Below are 16,491 nucleotides of genomic sequence, written 5' to 3' on the forward strand. Positions count from 1 at the left end.
ACACACTTTTTGAGACTACTGTTCTGAGTCTGGATTTGGTGTAAGGCACATGTGTAGGTGTACATGTCCTTTGACCAGGTAATCAGAAATGTGGTTTTTCTTTTCATGGTGGTCCCTTCTGAAAGGCTTTTATGCTCTGTTAGTTTGCAGGAACGAGGGTTGTTGGGAGATGCTCTGTGTGTGGTGTGGAGGGCTCGCAGGTGCTATGGCCCGTAGCCATGTGCTGCTGTGCAAGGGCAGACTGTCTTGCTCCCTGAAAAGGCTGAAATCTTCTCTTAAGTTGATCAAAAATAAGTTCAAACTGCTTCTTACAATGACTGAGTTTTCATATGGGTGTTTGAGCTGGGCATTTCTTTGCCCTCATTTCTATTCCCACTAGTAAATATTATTTTAAAATGTGACAGATCTGAATTTCTCTCATCTGCCTTCTCCTTTCTGCCTTTGCCAAAGTGAATAATTCCTCACCCACTTCACACCAAGAAAGGGTAAAGAGTAGAAGGGAAGAGGCAGAGCGAGTACTGCTGCCAATCTGATCAGGAAAACAGAACGTGTCCATGTCCCAAATAGGGGCTGAAATAGTCTTGCTGCCTTTTTGGGCTTGGCTCTATCACTGAAAGGCAAAAGCTTTGTTTAAAACCTGTCAGTGTTCTCTGTGAAGTTTAAAAAAAAAACATTTTGGGTGCACTAGTAAAGTCCTTTTGTTTTCTCACTGAAAAGACTCCTGTCCTGCCAGCTGTCAGACTGGCTTTCCTTTTTTTTTAATTTGGTTTTTTTAGCATGTCTTCTTACAGCTAGAGTACACAAGCCTGGGGAGGAGCAGCAACCTGTAGCCACTTCCCTGTTCCTGGAGAGGGATTTTTGTAATGCATTTGGGCACATATTAAGCCAGACCTAAATCAGCAGCACAGCAACTCATCTGCCCCAGTGTCACTGGGATCAGCAGGCAGGGCTTTGGTCACCCTGTTAGGGAGAGAAAATGCATAAACCTGGAGTTGCTGCCTCCCTTCTGTTTGTTTCCTCTCTTCCTTGACTGTTTTCTGCTCCTCACCTCATGGCCTCTCATCTACCACCACTCAGTAGAATTCTTGCTATTATACACATTTCTGGCTTCGTAGTGGCTTCTTAGTTCTGTGCTTGTTCCAGTGTTTTTTATTTGTTCCATCGTTACTAAAAAATCTGGCTGATGGTGCTTGCTATGGTTTCCCATGGGATGTGGTTAGGAAAGGATTATCATTTCACAGGAAAAGTTGTAACTGTTTTCAGACCTAAAACAGATCATCCACAGTCATGTCAGTCTTCCCTGAGCAGTCTGTGGGGCTGCTTCGTAAAAGAAGGGAATATAACAGTAAATCTTGATGATTCTTGCTTGGTGCTTTCCCTGCCCAGGGCTCAGAATCGGGCACACTTCCCTACTTCTGCTGCTTTAGTAAGGAAACAAAACCAAAAGCTATAAAAGTGAAGTTGTCAGAAATACTGACGTGTCACTGAAGTTCACTTGAATCTGATTACTCTTCTCCCTTCCTCTCCCAGAGGTTATTGTCTAAGGTCAGGCAGAACTTAGTGGCAGATCTAGGAAGAAAGTTCAAATTTCTGCCATTCCATCCATCCATCTACAACTGTGATTAGCTGGCTGGAGAAAGTGGAGAAACACTAAGGGGTTATAAATGGAACAAACTCAGTGAATAAGCTCAGGTAGAGCTTGCAGGTCTGTGTAAGAGTGAACTTGCAGAAAAATCCAACAAAACAACCTGCAAACAAGCCAACAAAACAAAAAACAACAGTAAAACCTCTGAGATGATGGAATCATCATTTGGAGGAGTGGGAGATGCCACATCACCAGGGGTGCTCAGACAAGATTCAACACTGCAGTTGGCTGTGAGGGTCTGTTTGAGCCTGGACAATCCAGCAGGAGCCATGGGTGCCCTTGTTCTCTCACGCTGGCATTCAGCAGTCTTGGTGTTTGGTACTTGGAACACTGGAAGTTCCTGGTGTCCATGTGGAGGGAGCACAGCCTGTCTGCAGGAGGAAGATGCCTCGCTTGCAGGAGGGGGAAAAGGGCAGCACAGCTGGGGAGACTGGCCCAACTCAGGGGAATGGGGTTGGTTGGAAGAGGCTGGATCAGTTTCTGCACTACTTAATCTCTATATATAAATACTCAATGTTTATAAAGTGGTGTTTATCCTCATGCTGGCTCTAAGAAGGTGGACTTTACAAGTGTCAGCCAATAGCAGGAAAACCAGCAATTGCCATTGTTGCAGAAGGGTCTGTGGCCTGGGCTGTGCAGTGGGTGATGGGAGAGGCTGAGCCTGATCTCACAAAAGGGATGGATCTGAAATAAATCACAAAACCTTGCTTCTTTTGGAAAGATCTGGTTTACAGGTTCTTTAATTTTATTTTTAAATCCATATTCCATCAGTCATAGGGAATCCGTGAGGGCCACTAAGGAAAAATACTGGAACAGAGAGGTAGCTGCTCCATCATATGTGCTCAGAGTCAGGAACATTTGGAAGTATTAAATCTGCATTGCTATTTGCCATTTATCATAATTTCTTCTGGGGGAAAAGAATAGAAGAGGGACTGTAGAGGAAGGAGAAGGCTTAGGTGGCATGTGCTGTGCTTCCAAAGAGATTACTGGATGTGTTCTGCACTCCCTTGCTCTACAAACCTTGTGGAAAAAATGCCAGCACAGTTTGTAAGCCCACAGGATGTTTGTTTTGTAGGGAGACAGGAGGTCTCCTCAATTCCCTCGGGACTGCCTCACAGTCAGCTATGGAGTGGCCCAGTGTAATTCTGTACTCCTGCCTGTTTTCCAACCCTTCCCTTACGTTGTGAAGGAAATCTGCTTGCGTTGATCTAGACCAGAATTGTTCGTATCTGAGAACTTCTCGCACAGCTCCTAACAATGATTCATGGCTTTGTATGAACAGTAATGAGCAGGAGATAGTTACACTTACGAAACCTTCTAGTGTATAAACATAAATACCTTCCAGTAAAAACTTAATTTGGGGGGGAAATGATGACATTCTTATGGCTAATGCCTCAAAATACAAGCTGCTGTTGTTTTATATCAAATTCCGCACTGCTTTAATTAAGAGTCATCATTTAGTTGGTGTTAGTGGAGAACTGAATTACAGTGCCGCTTTAGGACTCCTATCAGGAACCCAGGTGTCATCCAGAGCACGGCATGATCAGAGTAATAAATTGCAGCCTTGCTGGGTTGCAGCACAAGACAAAGTGGATGTGTGGAAGGAACGACAGCTCAGCGATAACAGATTGAATTACGCTCGCTTCCTGCCCCATCGCCGTGCCAGGATGGCCTCCTGTAGGTACAGCAGCCAGGCTGATTTATTAGGAGGAATCTGGCCCACTGAAGATCTCAGCAGTGCTGTAAAATTGTAGTTAAAACCAGCAGTAGGAGGTGAAGAAGCTGCGTGTTGAAAAAGACCCTCAATATGTAGGAATAGCAATGTCTAATTCCTGCTCTGAAGGACTGGAATGTCTGGGCAGATTTGCTGGAGAATCGCTCAGAGGGATAAACGCTGCTGACAGCCGGCTGTACGTGGCTCCCAGATGGATATGTCCTGTCTGCTTCTCTCGCTTCATGGTTTTGTGTCCTCAGTCTGCTGACAGTCTCCTCTTGGGGCCCAGACCTTTAAAAGTGTGTTTTGTCACGGTCTATCAAGCTTCTGCTACACATGGGTCACCACAATTCTGCTCTTTCCTTTACGCTCTGCTCCATGTTGACTCAGGGCCTCGTCCTCCCTTTCTGGACACTCCTCAAGCGTCATTCACCACCTTCCCCACCCCAGTTCTTAACTTGGGGTTCCTGCCTTCTGGAAAAACCAGCCCCACTCAGCCCAAGAGTTGTGTTTGGCATCTCCCCATCGTGCTCTCCTGCATAGCACGTTCACACACAGTGTGCACCTCTGTTGGGATACCTGTGGCTGCACAGGAGGGTCAGACTGGGAGAGACAGAGGGTATAAGCATCCTCTGATTTCACTGGAGGACCAGTGTGGTTTTCCAGCTTAGCAAGTTGTCATTTGTGTATTTAACAGCCCTTGCTCTTGCCGGTCCTTGGTTTTGCAGGTGTTGCCACTGAGTCAGTGTCTGTAGGAATGTCATCGAGCAAAACCAGCCTTCCCTGACTCCTGTACCGCAGCTCGTGGGTGTTGTTGGCGGCTGGCACGGTGTTGTCTCACAGCTGAATCGAAGCACATACCTTGGCATCCGTGTGTAATGAGTCAGTCCCAGCCTCGCCGCAGCCTGGGCATGAGAGAGGGATTCTTGTGGAGTGCTTGGCTTTGCTCCCACATCCCCATCCCTGTCTGTGCCTGAGCCATCCTCTGCTGGGCTGCAATCACACTGGAGTTGGAGGGGAGCCTTCCTTGGATTTCCTGCCTTCCTGTAGAATCAGTGCCCTGTGTGGGAGTCACTTTCCTTTCTATCGGAGGTTACGGTCCATCCCACGGAGCAGCGCGTGCTGGTTTGTCCTGTATTTGGGGGAGAGCATCACAGCGTTGCTCCTTGCTGGGGTTGTGTATCTGCCACTTGCAGCTCTGCTGTCTGTTCGTTCCAGGTGTTCACTGATGGTGTAACTCCTTGGAGTATCTCCAGTCACTGCAGTGCCCTGTGTTTGATAAGGGAGCTTAATGGGCTTGACAGGATCAAAGCGTTTTCATGGTAAAATGATTATAGCTTAATTTCTGAAAGTGGATTTTCTGTTTCTTTTCTCATTGTCACTCTTGAGGGAAACCCAGGCTATTAAAATACATTCTTCTGCAGGACACAGGAAGAGGAAGCCAGGATGAAGGTGCTTCAAAATAACCACCCAACACACTACAACTTTTTCTGATTGTGGAATCATTTAGAAAGTGGAATACTTAACTGCCCTGATTCACTATGGAAATATATCTCCCTACAGTTACAGTTTAGCTAGGAAAACAGCCCCAACAGTGTCTGTATTTGCTATTTTGCTCACATTTGTCATATATATTTTCCAAAGAATACAGTAGTACTCACGTACATAAATAACCACCCAGAGAGCCTTTACCAGTAGTCACCTGACCAACACATTGAGGATGCCAGATTGTCTTTGGGTAAATAGTGGCCACCACTACTATTTGCACTTTCACTATCAACGATAATAGATAATATTAGAAAATAATGTGTATTGTTAGGATTTGTAGGGTTGAATTTGGGGGGGTTGGTGGCGTTTTTTTTTTGGCATTTCCCCATTAGGAACTTTGGACACATCCACACTAAACTTCCATGCCTTTTCTGGTGTCACTTGCATCAGTTCTTCACTGGTTTACTGGCACAGCTTATACTGGATTTCCAGGCCAAACAAACAGTAGCATTAAAACCATATTTTGATGGGATTGCATCTGTATTGCAGCACAGTGCTACTGAGTATTGCAGGTATAAAAAGAGTACTGTGCTCCCAGGTGACCTAACAGTGTAGGAAACACTTGGCATGGGATTTCTCTGTCCAGAGCCCTGTTGGGAGAGGAGGGATTCAGCAGATGGGGGCTGATGCTGTATAATGGAGGGCAGTTTGTGGCACAAGGGGCTGGTGTGACAGTGCCGTGTTTCCTGTCCCCAGAGCCGTGCTGACGCAATGGTTTGTGTGCAACACTGTGACCTCACTCAACAAACTCATCCAGATGGAGAATGACCCTTCAAAATACAAGTTTCACAACTTATTATCCTGGCTCTGTGCCAGCACAGTCAGGCATGGTGCTGCTAGCACATCTGGGGGTGGCGTGTATCTGGAGCATTTCTGCTCCAAACTCTAGAATCATGCTCCAAAGGGAAGGACTTGCAGGAACAACTGTAGTAAAATTCCCTGATGTATTTGGACTTGCCTGATACTTACTGAATGTTACATGCCTAATGTGCTCCAGTATACAAAAAACCTTGGAGGTTGGTTTTTACTCACCTGTAAAGCTCAGTTTTCAGGAATCTCTGTCTTTGGAGGTATCTCAGGGTTCTTAAAAATGTAGAAGTATGCTCAACACTGCTCTGGTTTGAGAGTGATGGGCAGGAGAGAGGGCAACAAAAAAGACACTGCCTTGTCCTCAAATAAGAGAAATGATTAAAAATACTATGAAGAACAGAAAGACCTAACTCCTTCTTAAATACCATGTCTTACAAATCTCACCCTGCTTGGCTCCATCTGCTGCACATTCTGGCCATTTCATTTGTAGGATAATTAAGGGATTTACCTTTCAAAGGTCCTGGGTTTGTTTTCAAATCTAACCATTCCAGCAGTTAGGTGTGAGCCAAAGGATTTACAGGCAGCAGACAGCCTACGTGAGCTGCATTGACTGGAGGGATGGAGAGGGGCTTTCCTTCTCCTGCATGTCCTGGGAGGCAGGAGCTGGGGGCTCTGGCAAGGCTGGGGACAGCTCTGGAACTAGAGCATCCTGCCTATGTGGCAGGAGATCTGCATTAAGGCACTGTCCATATCTCTCCTCTGACGCACGAGGAGCACACGTGTCATGAAACAATGCAACTTAGAAAGTCAGAGTGCGTGGGTTGGCCAGATGGCTTTTATCAGCCAAAATGAACCTGCTTTTTCCTTTCTCTCCCTCTTTCTCCTCCAGAAGCCCTTCAGAGACCAGTAGTGTCAGACTTTGAGCCGCAGGGTCTGAGCGAAGCAGCTCGCTGGAACTCCAAGGAAAACCTTCTGTCCTGCCCTAGTGAGAATGACCCCCATCTCTTTGTTGCACTGTATGATTTTGTGGCGAGTGGGGACAACACTCTCAGCATAACTAAAGGTAAGGTCACTGGCCAGAATTCCACGGGGAGTGTGGGAGAAGGTGTAGGAAGGAAAGTCGCTGTGAAATAATTAAGTTTTACACCAAACCCCGTGGAATTTTTTTTACTATGGGAAATCATCTTAAACAAATACAAATATTTCACAAAGTCGTAACCTTTTTAAAGGTTATAACTGTCTCTTTTTATTGCATTGGGCGAAAAACTGTCTGTCAAAACTAAAGTCTCCATTTGGAGCAAAAATTTGAACTGAGAAAGTAACCTAAGCTGACTTCGGAGGCTGGCCTCTTATTTTCACAGTTCTCCAAAACACAGTCCCTGTATGAAAAATGGCTGTACAGATATAAGGACCAGAAGGATTGAGTAAGAAAACACTGTATGTACGCTAAGTCACATCTACTTACCTTCCTAATTGAAATTATTTTTTTATTGTTTATCCACTCCAGTTCTTTCCTAGCTCCAACAAGCCAACTCAATTCAAACAAAATTTGCTTGATTCATTTTTTAAACTTGAGCAGTATTGGAGCTGGTGCAGAACTGCAGGAGAGCCTAAAAATCTGAAGTGTGTGACTTTATTTGGCTTGGAGAGGTCCACTCAAGCTTGAAGAGAAACACATGCTCCCTGCTGAGTCAGATACCTATTCTTATAGGAGATTATTTACGCAGAAAGAACCTATCTTTGTCCTCAGCTCCTGGCCTTGCCATGCCTAAACACATTTTCTTTTTCTCAAGGTGAAAAGCTCCGTGTGCTGGGCTACAACCACAATGGGGAGTGGTGCGAGGCACAGACCAAGAACGGGCAGGGCTGGGTCCCCAGCAACTACATCACCCCGGTGAACAGCTTGGAGAAGCACTCCTGGTATCACGGGCCGGTGTCACGGAACGCTGCCGAGTACCTCCTGAGCAGCGGCATCAACGGCAGCTTCCTGGTGCGGGAGAGCGAGAGCAGCCCCGGCCAGAGATCCATCTCCCTGCGCTACGAGGGAAGGGTCTACCACTACAGGATCAACACTGCCTCCGACGGCAAGGTAGGCTCCAGGCTGTGCAAACCTTGCTGGGGTACTTGGCCTGCACCAGGTCGAACAGTAGCAATCGAACTGAGTGGTTTTGAACTCTGGTCACGGGGCTCGTCATCTCTAGTTACAGCAGACTGTGAGATTCCGACGTGGCTGGGGCAAAGCAGTTGTATTCCTTTAGCAAACTGTGTAATACAGAGTAGTAGTAAAGCACTTTCAGGGAGAAAATAGTAGAGTTAAATTAGAGCAGAATCTAATAGATCACTAATAAGAGATTCTGGGAATTCTTGTCTCCTGTGTTCAAAAGATAATCTCTTTGACTGCCAAATCAGAAAAGCCAGCACCTGTTGCTAATAATCCTGTAAATATTAGGGACAAAATGCTTTCTGAGCTATTCTGCAGTATTTTTAACTACTGTTTTGATTTCTCTACAGTATTTCAGCGTGATCATTGGAGACGGGTAGGCACTTTCACTTTTATATGGGCTTTGTCCCCAGTTCCTTCATTTTTTCCTAGATTGTTGTGTGCTGTAGCAGTGTGGCAATGCTGTGCTTTGTGGATGCTGCAGAGAAATGTTAGCATAAAAGTGTAGTTTTCCACAGATTTTTGTTTTAATTTCATGGAAACATTTCTACTGGCATTGGATTTCGGAAAATGTTGTTTTTTAACAAATCTATTTTAAGCAGTGTCTCTTTAGATCCTGTGCAGAAGTTGACGTGTGGGTCTGGAGCATGGCTGCTGAGGCTCTTCTTGCCAGCATCTAATAGATGACAGATTCTGTGCCATTACATTTCTTCAAAAGAAAAAATAAAAGTAATCAAGTATAGTAGCAGCCCACTGTGCCCAATTTTCCCTTGTCCTATGAGAGCTTTACTCTTCTTACAGCAATGCTGACAGCAGAATCTTTAGTATGAAAATACGGAGAACCAGTACACCGTGTTTCCTGTTTATCAGACTCAGCACTCTAAGACCTCCAATGAGATAACCAGATTTTATTCAGTGATGAAATACTTTTTGTCTGCTTTAGCAAATGGATTGTAACTGAGACAATTCTGACCATGTTATTTAAGGCAACATATTTCCAACTTAGGGTGCTTTGATTCTTCCTTTTCCCTCCCATGTAGACACTCTCTGTGGTCAGCATCAGATCTGTGAAGTGCTGACATGCAGCATACTTGAAGGACTGCATGGCAATCTAGAATATTATTCCTCCTCCTGTCTGTGTAGTGGATATTCCTTCTATTCCCATAGATGCTGGCAGATGAGCAGTGCTCACATGTGAACGTTTTGAACTGAAGGCTCCTTGGGCTGGTGTAAATAAGCATGTGTCCGTGAGGAGATAGCACATGTTCTCCATTTGAGCTGTAACAGGGTTTGGCATATGAAGGCTTTCATCCCAGCAGAGCTGTTTTTATCCCAGAAAAACAGTTCTGCAGAGCTCCAGTAATCCATTCAGGCCTGTGTTAGCCAGGTTAACTGTTCATTTTCCACGAAGTTGCTTGCATTAGTGTTTTTGAGAAAAAGTGCAGGTTGGAACAATTCATTAAAGCAGATCTGCAGCTCATGGTAGTTGGAAATACAAAATTGAGCAGCAGGGGTGACCGAGACCTGTGGCTTTTGGGCATTGCAGGATCAAGCAAAGGGGTAGCCACAGTCTTGCTGATGCTGTGCCAAGTGCCAGCATCCCTGCAGAAGGGGCAGTTTGCCACGTCCATGCATCATGTGCTGCAGTTCTCAGCCTGGCGTGTTAAACCTCATCGGTTTCAATTTGCGTTAACGAGCAGGGCAGGGAATTGCGACATCTTAGCAGCAGATGTGTGGCTGGGCTGGGGACGCTGTGCTCTTCCAGCACCCTGTCCCTGGCTGTCAAAGCTGAGGAGCTGGGAAGAGAAACAGCCAATATCCCTGTTTGTCCCTCTGCGGAATGGAGGCTGCTGGAGCTGGTCCTGTTCTGAGCTGCTCGTGTCGCACTCTTATTTATTATCGGCTTCGCAGCAGATCATGGCTGTGCTGGAGGAGAGCTCTTACCTTCACTGCCCTGAGCACCTGGGGCCCTCCCAGCCTGCTGTATCATTAGTCAGCCTGTCCAGGGAATTTAATATCTCCCTGTGCTGCAGTAAGGATGAATGGCTTTGGTGGGATCATATCCTGTGCCTGGCAGAACACGCTTCGGGAGAAAGAGGTATTAGAGAAACATGGAGAGCAGCTGCTGCTCGGTATGGTGGTGTGTCCTGCATTGCAAAGCCTTACCCAGACTTTTTCCTGGGGGAAGATTGAAGGGACTAGAAACAGAGCAGAGGTTTGTACATCTTAATTTTAGTACAAATTATACTGAATGCGTTGGTGTTCAACAACTTAAAAAAATTCCTCTGGGAATTTTTTCTCTATTTCCCACTTTAATGGGTCATATTTTTCTGGACCACCCTCTAATGTTTTGTTTTGTTGGTTGGGGTTTTTTTAAGGAAGGTATTAAAAGTGACCTTTCTCGATTTGGCTGGCACACTACAGCCAGTCATCTGGTAAACCACTTCCGTGGTACAGAGGACTTGGTTTTCCTGACTTGATAGTACTTGAGGCAAAGCCTTCTATTGAGTAACCCAATTGAATAAACAGCCAGTTTTTCAAATCCTGCTGTCCTTAGCATGAAGGAAGCAGGACTGGGGTCCTGTTTGAGTCTCTTGGATCCTCCAGTGGCTGAATTGGATGCAGACTTGAATCTTCGTTTTTTGGTGTGGATGTTCAGTTTCGTCTGCTGAGTGAGGAGAGGGAGTGCCATTGGATTCAGGATGTACTGAGGCTAGCATGGGCCAGTTTAACCACCTGTATAAAATACTCCAGCCAGGAAAAAGAGATGTGGTCTGGTGGCAGAAGTGCAGATGAGTAACCCATTTGTGCAAGCAGAGCCCCTTGGAACAGGACTGGTGTTTATGGTTTGTTTGATACACAAAAATTGACCAAATAATGTCTCAACAGTGTAGCCAGGAAGCAAACTGTGAGTCCCTACAAAACTCAGGTGCTGGGTCTGTCACCTGTGTAAGAGTACAAGTCAGCAGCACCACATGGTTTTCTGCTTGGATATCATCAGTGAGAGGTTAGAAAAAACCTGCCTACAGAATAAACATGTTTACTGGTGGAAGTTTTTCTTAATGTAAATGGAAAACTTTCTGAGTGTTAAGGCATAGAGTGTTGTTCTTGTGGCCTGTTCTTGTGAGTCCTGTCCTCATTCTGCTACAGGTTTTCTCTGAAACCTTTAGCCATTTATTTAGCTTCTTTCTCCTTCTATAACAGGATCATACAATCTGTCACATTAAATACAGATGTCTCTAATTTTCCTGAGATGTAAGTTGTCATAAAACCATGGGGGAGCTTCCTTCTCCATGCCTCTCTAATACTTCCAAGTAATCCTGGAGTTCAGCTTTTTCTACATCCATATTATTAGATTTTAATTCTCAGTGTAACATGGGAACTGCTCATACCACTGCAAGTACTTTAAGTCGTTCCCCAACAGGCGTGGCTTGTTTTAAATTGTGGTTGTACTGGCTAATGCTTGGTCACTAACACCAAGCAGCTGTAAAAGCCTCTTATGTTGTCACTTTTCTGTTCTCAGAACACCTGGTTTTAACGTGATTTCATGTCTTTGACCATGAAAAGCGTTGTAGGTTTTTGTAGGGGGTTTTGAGGGGATTTTTTAAGCCATAATGTTGAAATGAGATTTGCTCCAGTTCTTTACCAAAAGAGTATCTGACTCATTTTGGTAGAGAGCTGTGTACATGCTCCCCAGGAGGTTGCCATTATTTTCCAGAGTACAAAGACTTTAATCAACTTTGAGGGTGGTTTTGTCCCCTCCTGCAATCATTTTTTTTCTCTTGCAAATGCAGCTCCCTTTTTTGTTGGACATAACTCTCTTATTGCTGGAACTTCACAGATGCATTTTCATTTTCCATCCAAAAATTCTGTGTAGGTGAAAGAAGCAGAATTTGACCCTCAGTCTTGGGATTTTTGGATGCCTGGCATCCCCATCAACTTCCCAGCCTGAAATCCCAAACAGATGGCCAGTGCACATGCAGAAACTGTTGAGTGTACATCCAGCGTGTCAGAAGCATTTAGGAAGTTTGATCATAGTTGTTGGCATGTGATGTGAGCAGTAGGACTAGTGTGTGGACTGGACAGGAATTTGGGTGGCCAACATAGTGCTGCTCTTCCTGCGAGCTTGTCCCTTGCCAGACCTTGGTCCTTTGTGAGAAATTGAGTTCTTCCATCTTCTGTGTTTTAGGCTAGACTATGATGCAAAATGCACTTTGATGCAAAGATTTTTCCCTTTCCTTCAGGTGTAACCAGCACTTTTCACATAATTAAATTTCTAGCTTTTTTCACCTTGCCTGGCAGAAGACTGGGCTTGAGGATGAAAACTGGAAACACACAGCTCTGTTGGGAGGGAGTCAGTTGTCTGTTATCTTTAGCAGGATTTTAGGCTTAAAATGGATCTTCTGTATAAATGTTAAGGAGGTAACAAATATGGGTTATCACGCCTCGCAGCAGGTTTTCGTTCAGTGGTAATGATTTTCCTTCTGTGCTATTGATCAGTGCCCGTCACAGGAATGGAGCAGACCAGCTCCCTGACTTCATGCTAAACCTCTGCAGAAGCTCAGGCCTAAAGCAGGGAAAACTCTGGTTTGCCAGTGACACTTCAAGGAGAATTTAGACAGGTGAAAATGTCATAACCCAAATAGTAACAGTGAAATAGAGACACTGAGGCTGACAACCCCCCCATACTCTCCAGGAAATGTCCCACAATCTCTACCGACCAGCTTTTTGAAAAAAGGCATCTCAAGCAACAGCATGCCAGTCTAGTGCAATTTGCAGCCGTTTCTGCCCTGTTGTTTTGGCAAAGTGCATGTATTTTCTCCTGAATCCATGCCTTTCCCATGTAAGCATTGACTGTTCTGGGCTCTGGAGCTGGTTACTGAGCTTCTGGAGCTCACAGTTCCACGGCTCGAGTAGAAGCAACGGCACACTTTGCTTTCTCAATTTTATGATGCCGTTCCTGTGTACGAGCTCTCTGACGGAGCGGCATTACCTGAACGAGCTTTTCCCTTCCCCTTTGGTTCCCAGCTCTATGTGTCTTCAGAGAGCCGCTTCAACACCTTGGCAGAGCTGGTCCATCACCACTCCACCGTGGCAGATGGGCTCATCACCACGCTGCACTACCCAGCACCCAAGCGCAACAAGCCCACCATCTACGGTGTGTCCCCCAACTACGACAAGTGGGAGATCGAACGCACCGACATCACCATGAAGCACAAGCTGGGTGGAGGCCAGTATGGAGAGGTGTATGAAGGGGTCTGGAAGAAGTACAACCTGACAGTGGCTGTGAAGACTCTCAAGGTAGGACTCAATCTCGGAGCATTCCCCATCCAGCAGGAAGCAAGTCCAAGCTAGCTGCCTGCCCGCAGTTCTGGTTAGGTATTTGTGTTGATGGTGGCCCTCCCTTTGTGTGCTGTAGGCTGGAAATAGAGTATTTTTGAAAGAGCTTGATCCTCTTACGGTTTATATGATACCTCTAACACTCGTATCTAAACAAAGGAGGATGTTAACAGCACAATTTTTACTGGAGAAAGGATGAAACCTTAGAAAAGTAAGTAGTGCTGCAATGTCTCGCATTCAGGGTGTGGTAAGGTGAGCTGTTCACGGATGAACACACCAGCACAAGCTGGTGTATTAAGGAAAATTGTGGATTGTGAGTCAGTCAACATAAAATTCAAAGGCTGTGCTTCAGGGAGGCTTTACATGTTTTGATTTTCTGTCTTATGTGGCATCTTTCCCAAAAGACAAGCTCCCTGTATTCCTGAAGTCTTAAGCAACTGTTCACAGCTGCTTCTTATCAAAAGACACAAGAGGAGGAAAAAGGGTATGCAAGCTAAGGTATATTAAAATTCATAAGTGGCTTTAATGAAGAACTGGATAATCAGTTCTGTTTCTGGCTCTGCTCCCTGATTTCTGCATCTTGGTTTCCTTGTCTCTTGAAATGCAAATAGTGCTCTGTGAGTTCATAAGGTCATTGCTTAATTCATCTATGTTTATAAAACTGTCTTGAGATCTTCTGGCACCATCTGCACGCATTGCATTTGATTGCTTAATAGGAGTTTATGCGAACTTGACACCATGTTCTCTCTCCTCGAATGGGGACATGGTATGGTCTTGCAGAAACAAACAGAACCGAGGGTTTCGTTTGTTTCTTTTCAGTTTTTTTGCAATGGAAATTTTGAAGTGGAGAGAACTGTGTCGACTCTTCAGTGTCAGGGGAAGAACCTTCCCTTGATTTGGAGAAAATACTTCTTCCTTGCTCTCCGAGCAGCGGCTGCCTCAGTACTTCTGGGTTGCCATGGCTGCACAAAGTATTTTCACTTTGGCCTTTTCTGTACTCTGGAGGTTCCTGCTGCTGCTCCCAGCGGGGGAGTCCAAGTGCCGCTTGCACAGGGAGCGAGTGACATCTAGTGTTGTCCCTGCTCGGGATCGCTCGGAGCCTCGCGGTGCAGGTGAGCTGGGACGTGACCAGGATCAGCAAAACACCTGCTCGTACTGAGGAGAGCTCAGCTCTTTCCCGGAGCACTGCTTGCAGTAACATCTTCCTGCTGCTGGTTGCAGTGTGAGGATTCCTGACGCTTTCAGACTTCTCATCTTGCTCCAAACTGAAGTTGTTGCTTTCGTTCTCTTCTCCCTAAAACCCATCAACAAAGACAAATTACATGTTATCCCATCAAATCTGTTTGTGCGAAGGAGAAGCCTTAATACAGACCGTGGCTGTTTCAAATATATCAAATAAATATTTAATGAAACACGACTAAAATGGTTCATAATGTAGTATGGAGCAGGATGTTCCACTGGGGAGTGTAAGAACAGCCAAGAAGAGAGTTGAGAAACACTTCAACCTGCAATTATGCACGCTAAAACCATCCTTAAAAGCAAATTTATAATCCACCTTTTTTAAATCCATTAGTCTACTGCCTGACAGGTGGGATTATAGCTTTCTTCAAAGTTTTGGGAAACATTTTAAAATCACATTTATATCCCAGTTCTACTGGGAAAAACAAGCCTTTTGCAGCTTCTTCCCAAATCTGCAGATGACTCATTTTATTTTCCTTTGAGAGAATGTTTTTCAAAACTTTGTATGATTCTTCTTGCTCCTTCCCCATCTACCTCAGATATCTCTATACAAAAGATAAAGGAGAGCGAAGACTAAAAGAGAGAGGGGGAGAAAAGTCCTTCCAGCATCTTTTTGAATAATGATGCTTACGAACACCCATTTGTTGTTCAGTTTTCTTTCAAATGTCTAAACATAGCTCATGGCTGGCACAGAGCTGGAGAAGGAGCGATCGAAGCAGCTCGTGCTGTTCCTCAGTGTTTAACTGGAGAGGGCAAGACCATGTTTTGGTGCTGAGATGTTGCCTATTAAAACTCATCCCTGGCAGCTCTGTGAGTTGTACAGGACACATCAGTATTTATCAGGGTCTGTTATAACAGGACACACTCTGAATTTGTGTTTTTACCCCCAAATTGGACAGGAGCAAAAGGCAGTGGCTGTGGGGACAGGGAGCTCTGTGACCCGCACTGGACCAAGCGCAGCTGATCTTGACTGTGGCCACAGCAGGTTCTCCTGAGGGCCATTTAATGGCTGAGCTGCTGTGAGCTGGTCAGCTCAGCACATTTCTTACTGCTCACCTCAGCTCTGCTGCCACTAGGACTGCCTCTGCTTTTTCTTTGGATGTTTTTTTCTCTGTTCTTTATTTTTTCCCCAGCAGAGTAGCCTGCGTTTTAAATTAGGCAACATGTAACCCTGGTGTCCCTTAATGCCATGGCATGGCCCTGTGCTGTGCTGGGAAAATGCTGTACAGCCAGAACTGTTCTATTTCTGCCATGATTTAGTACAGTGGGAGCTGGAAGCCGGTTAAGCTTGGTCCTTTGCACGAGATCAGGTTTTCAGAGAGATCATTGCTACAGTGGTTCTCTGTATGTGTCCTTCCTATTAATATGGTCACTGAGAGGTAAGAAATTTCAAACTGTGGAGCAGCTATGCAGAGGACAAACCTTCCACGGTTTGTGTAGCATGAATAAGAGAAAGGCGTATTTAGGATAATTTTGCAACCTGGATTATTAACCCAATTTCCTTTGCCAAAGGGAACAGTTTAAGGTTCTGCTCACAAGGACCTTTGGACTATTAGTTTTGACAGTGTGTTGGGCAAATCACAGCTGTCAATCAAGCTAATTGGCAATGAATAGTAAATGATTGAATGGAAGTGTTGGAAAAATGTTCTCAGTGCTAAGTGCAGAGCAGGGAGCTGGCTGGATCTCACAGTGGCAGCCCACTGTTATCGTTCTCACCAGCAGCAGTAAATCCTTTCCAATCCTTCCTTAAAACACTTTGTCCATGTAGCCTGTCAACATTAATCCATCAATGAAAAAAAAATGGATATAGAAAGAAACATTGCTTTAGGAATAGATCTGTATTTTTGCACCACTTTGAAATGACCTTCCGGCCATTTGGGGTGTATTTGCTTCAGAAAAATACGTCTTTTGAGCAAGGTAGTATCTTCCTTGGTTCTGTGCTGTGCCAAGTAACTTCATGGCACCCAACAAATTGGTAGTGACACGTCTGCCCAGAACGGATATGTCATGGGTCAGGCTCTAAATGCCAGAAAT

At 45.1% G+C, this 16,491-nt stretch overlaps 1 protein-coding gene across 4 annotated transcripts in view; it reads left to right on the plus strand.

Annotated features, from left to right (window-relative positions):
• The window catches only part of ABL1 (ABL proto-oncogene 1, non-receptor tyrosine kinase), a 77,924-nt gene that overhangs the window by 48,683 nt on the left and 12,750 nt on the right, over window positions 1–16,491 (plus strand). For 3 of the 4 annotated variants that reach the window (XM_042052232.1, XM_042052233.1, XM_042052234.1), the window contains 3 exons: window positions 6,607–6,780; window positions 7,511–7,806; window positions 12,907–13,179. In XM_042052232.1, the coding sequence (XP_041908166.1) occupies window positions 6,607–6,780; window positions 7,511–7,806; window positions 12,907–13,179 (743 nt within the window). Of the gene's footprint in view, window positions 1–4,635; window positions 4,682–6,606; window positions 6,781–7,510; window positions 7,807–12,906; window positions 13,180–16,491 lie in introns of those variants that run through there. The other variant, XM_042052235.1, reaches the window with a different exon arrangement.

Source organism: Corvus kubaryi, unplaced genomic scaffold, assembly GCF_017639235.1.
Source record: "Corvus kubaryi isolate FWS band 111438036 unplaced genomic scaffold, C.kubaryi_AGA036_p1.0 78, whole genome shotgun sequence".
NCBI lineage: Eukaryota > Metazoa > Chordata > Aves > Passeriformes > Corvidae > Corvus > Corvus kubaryi.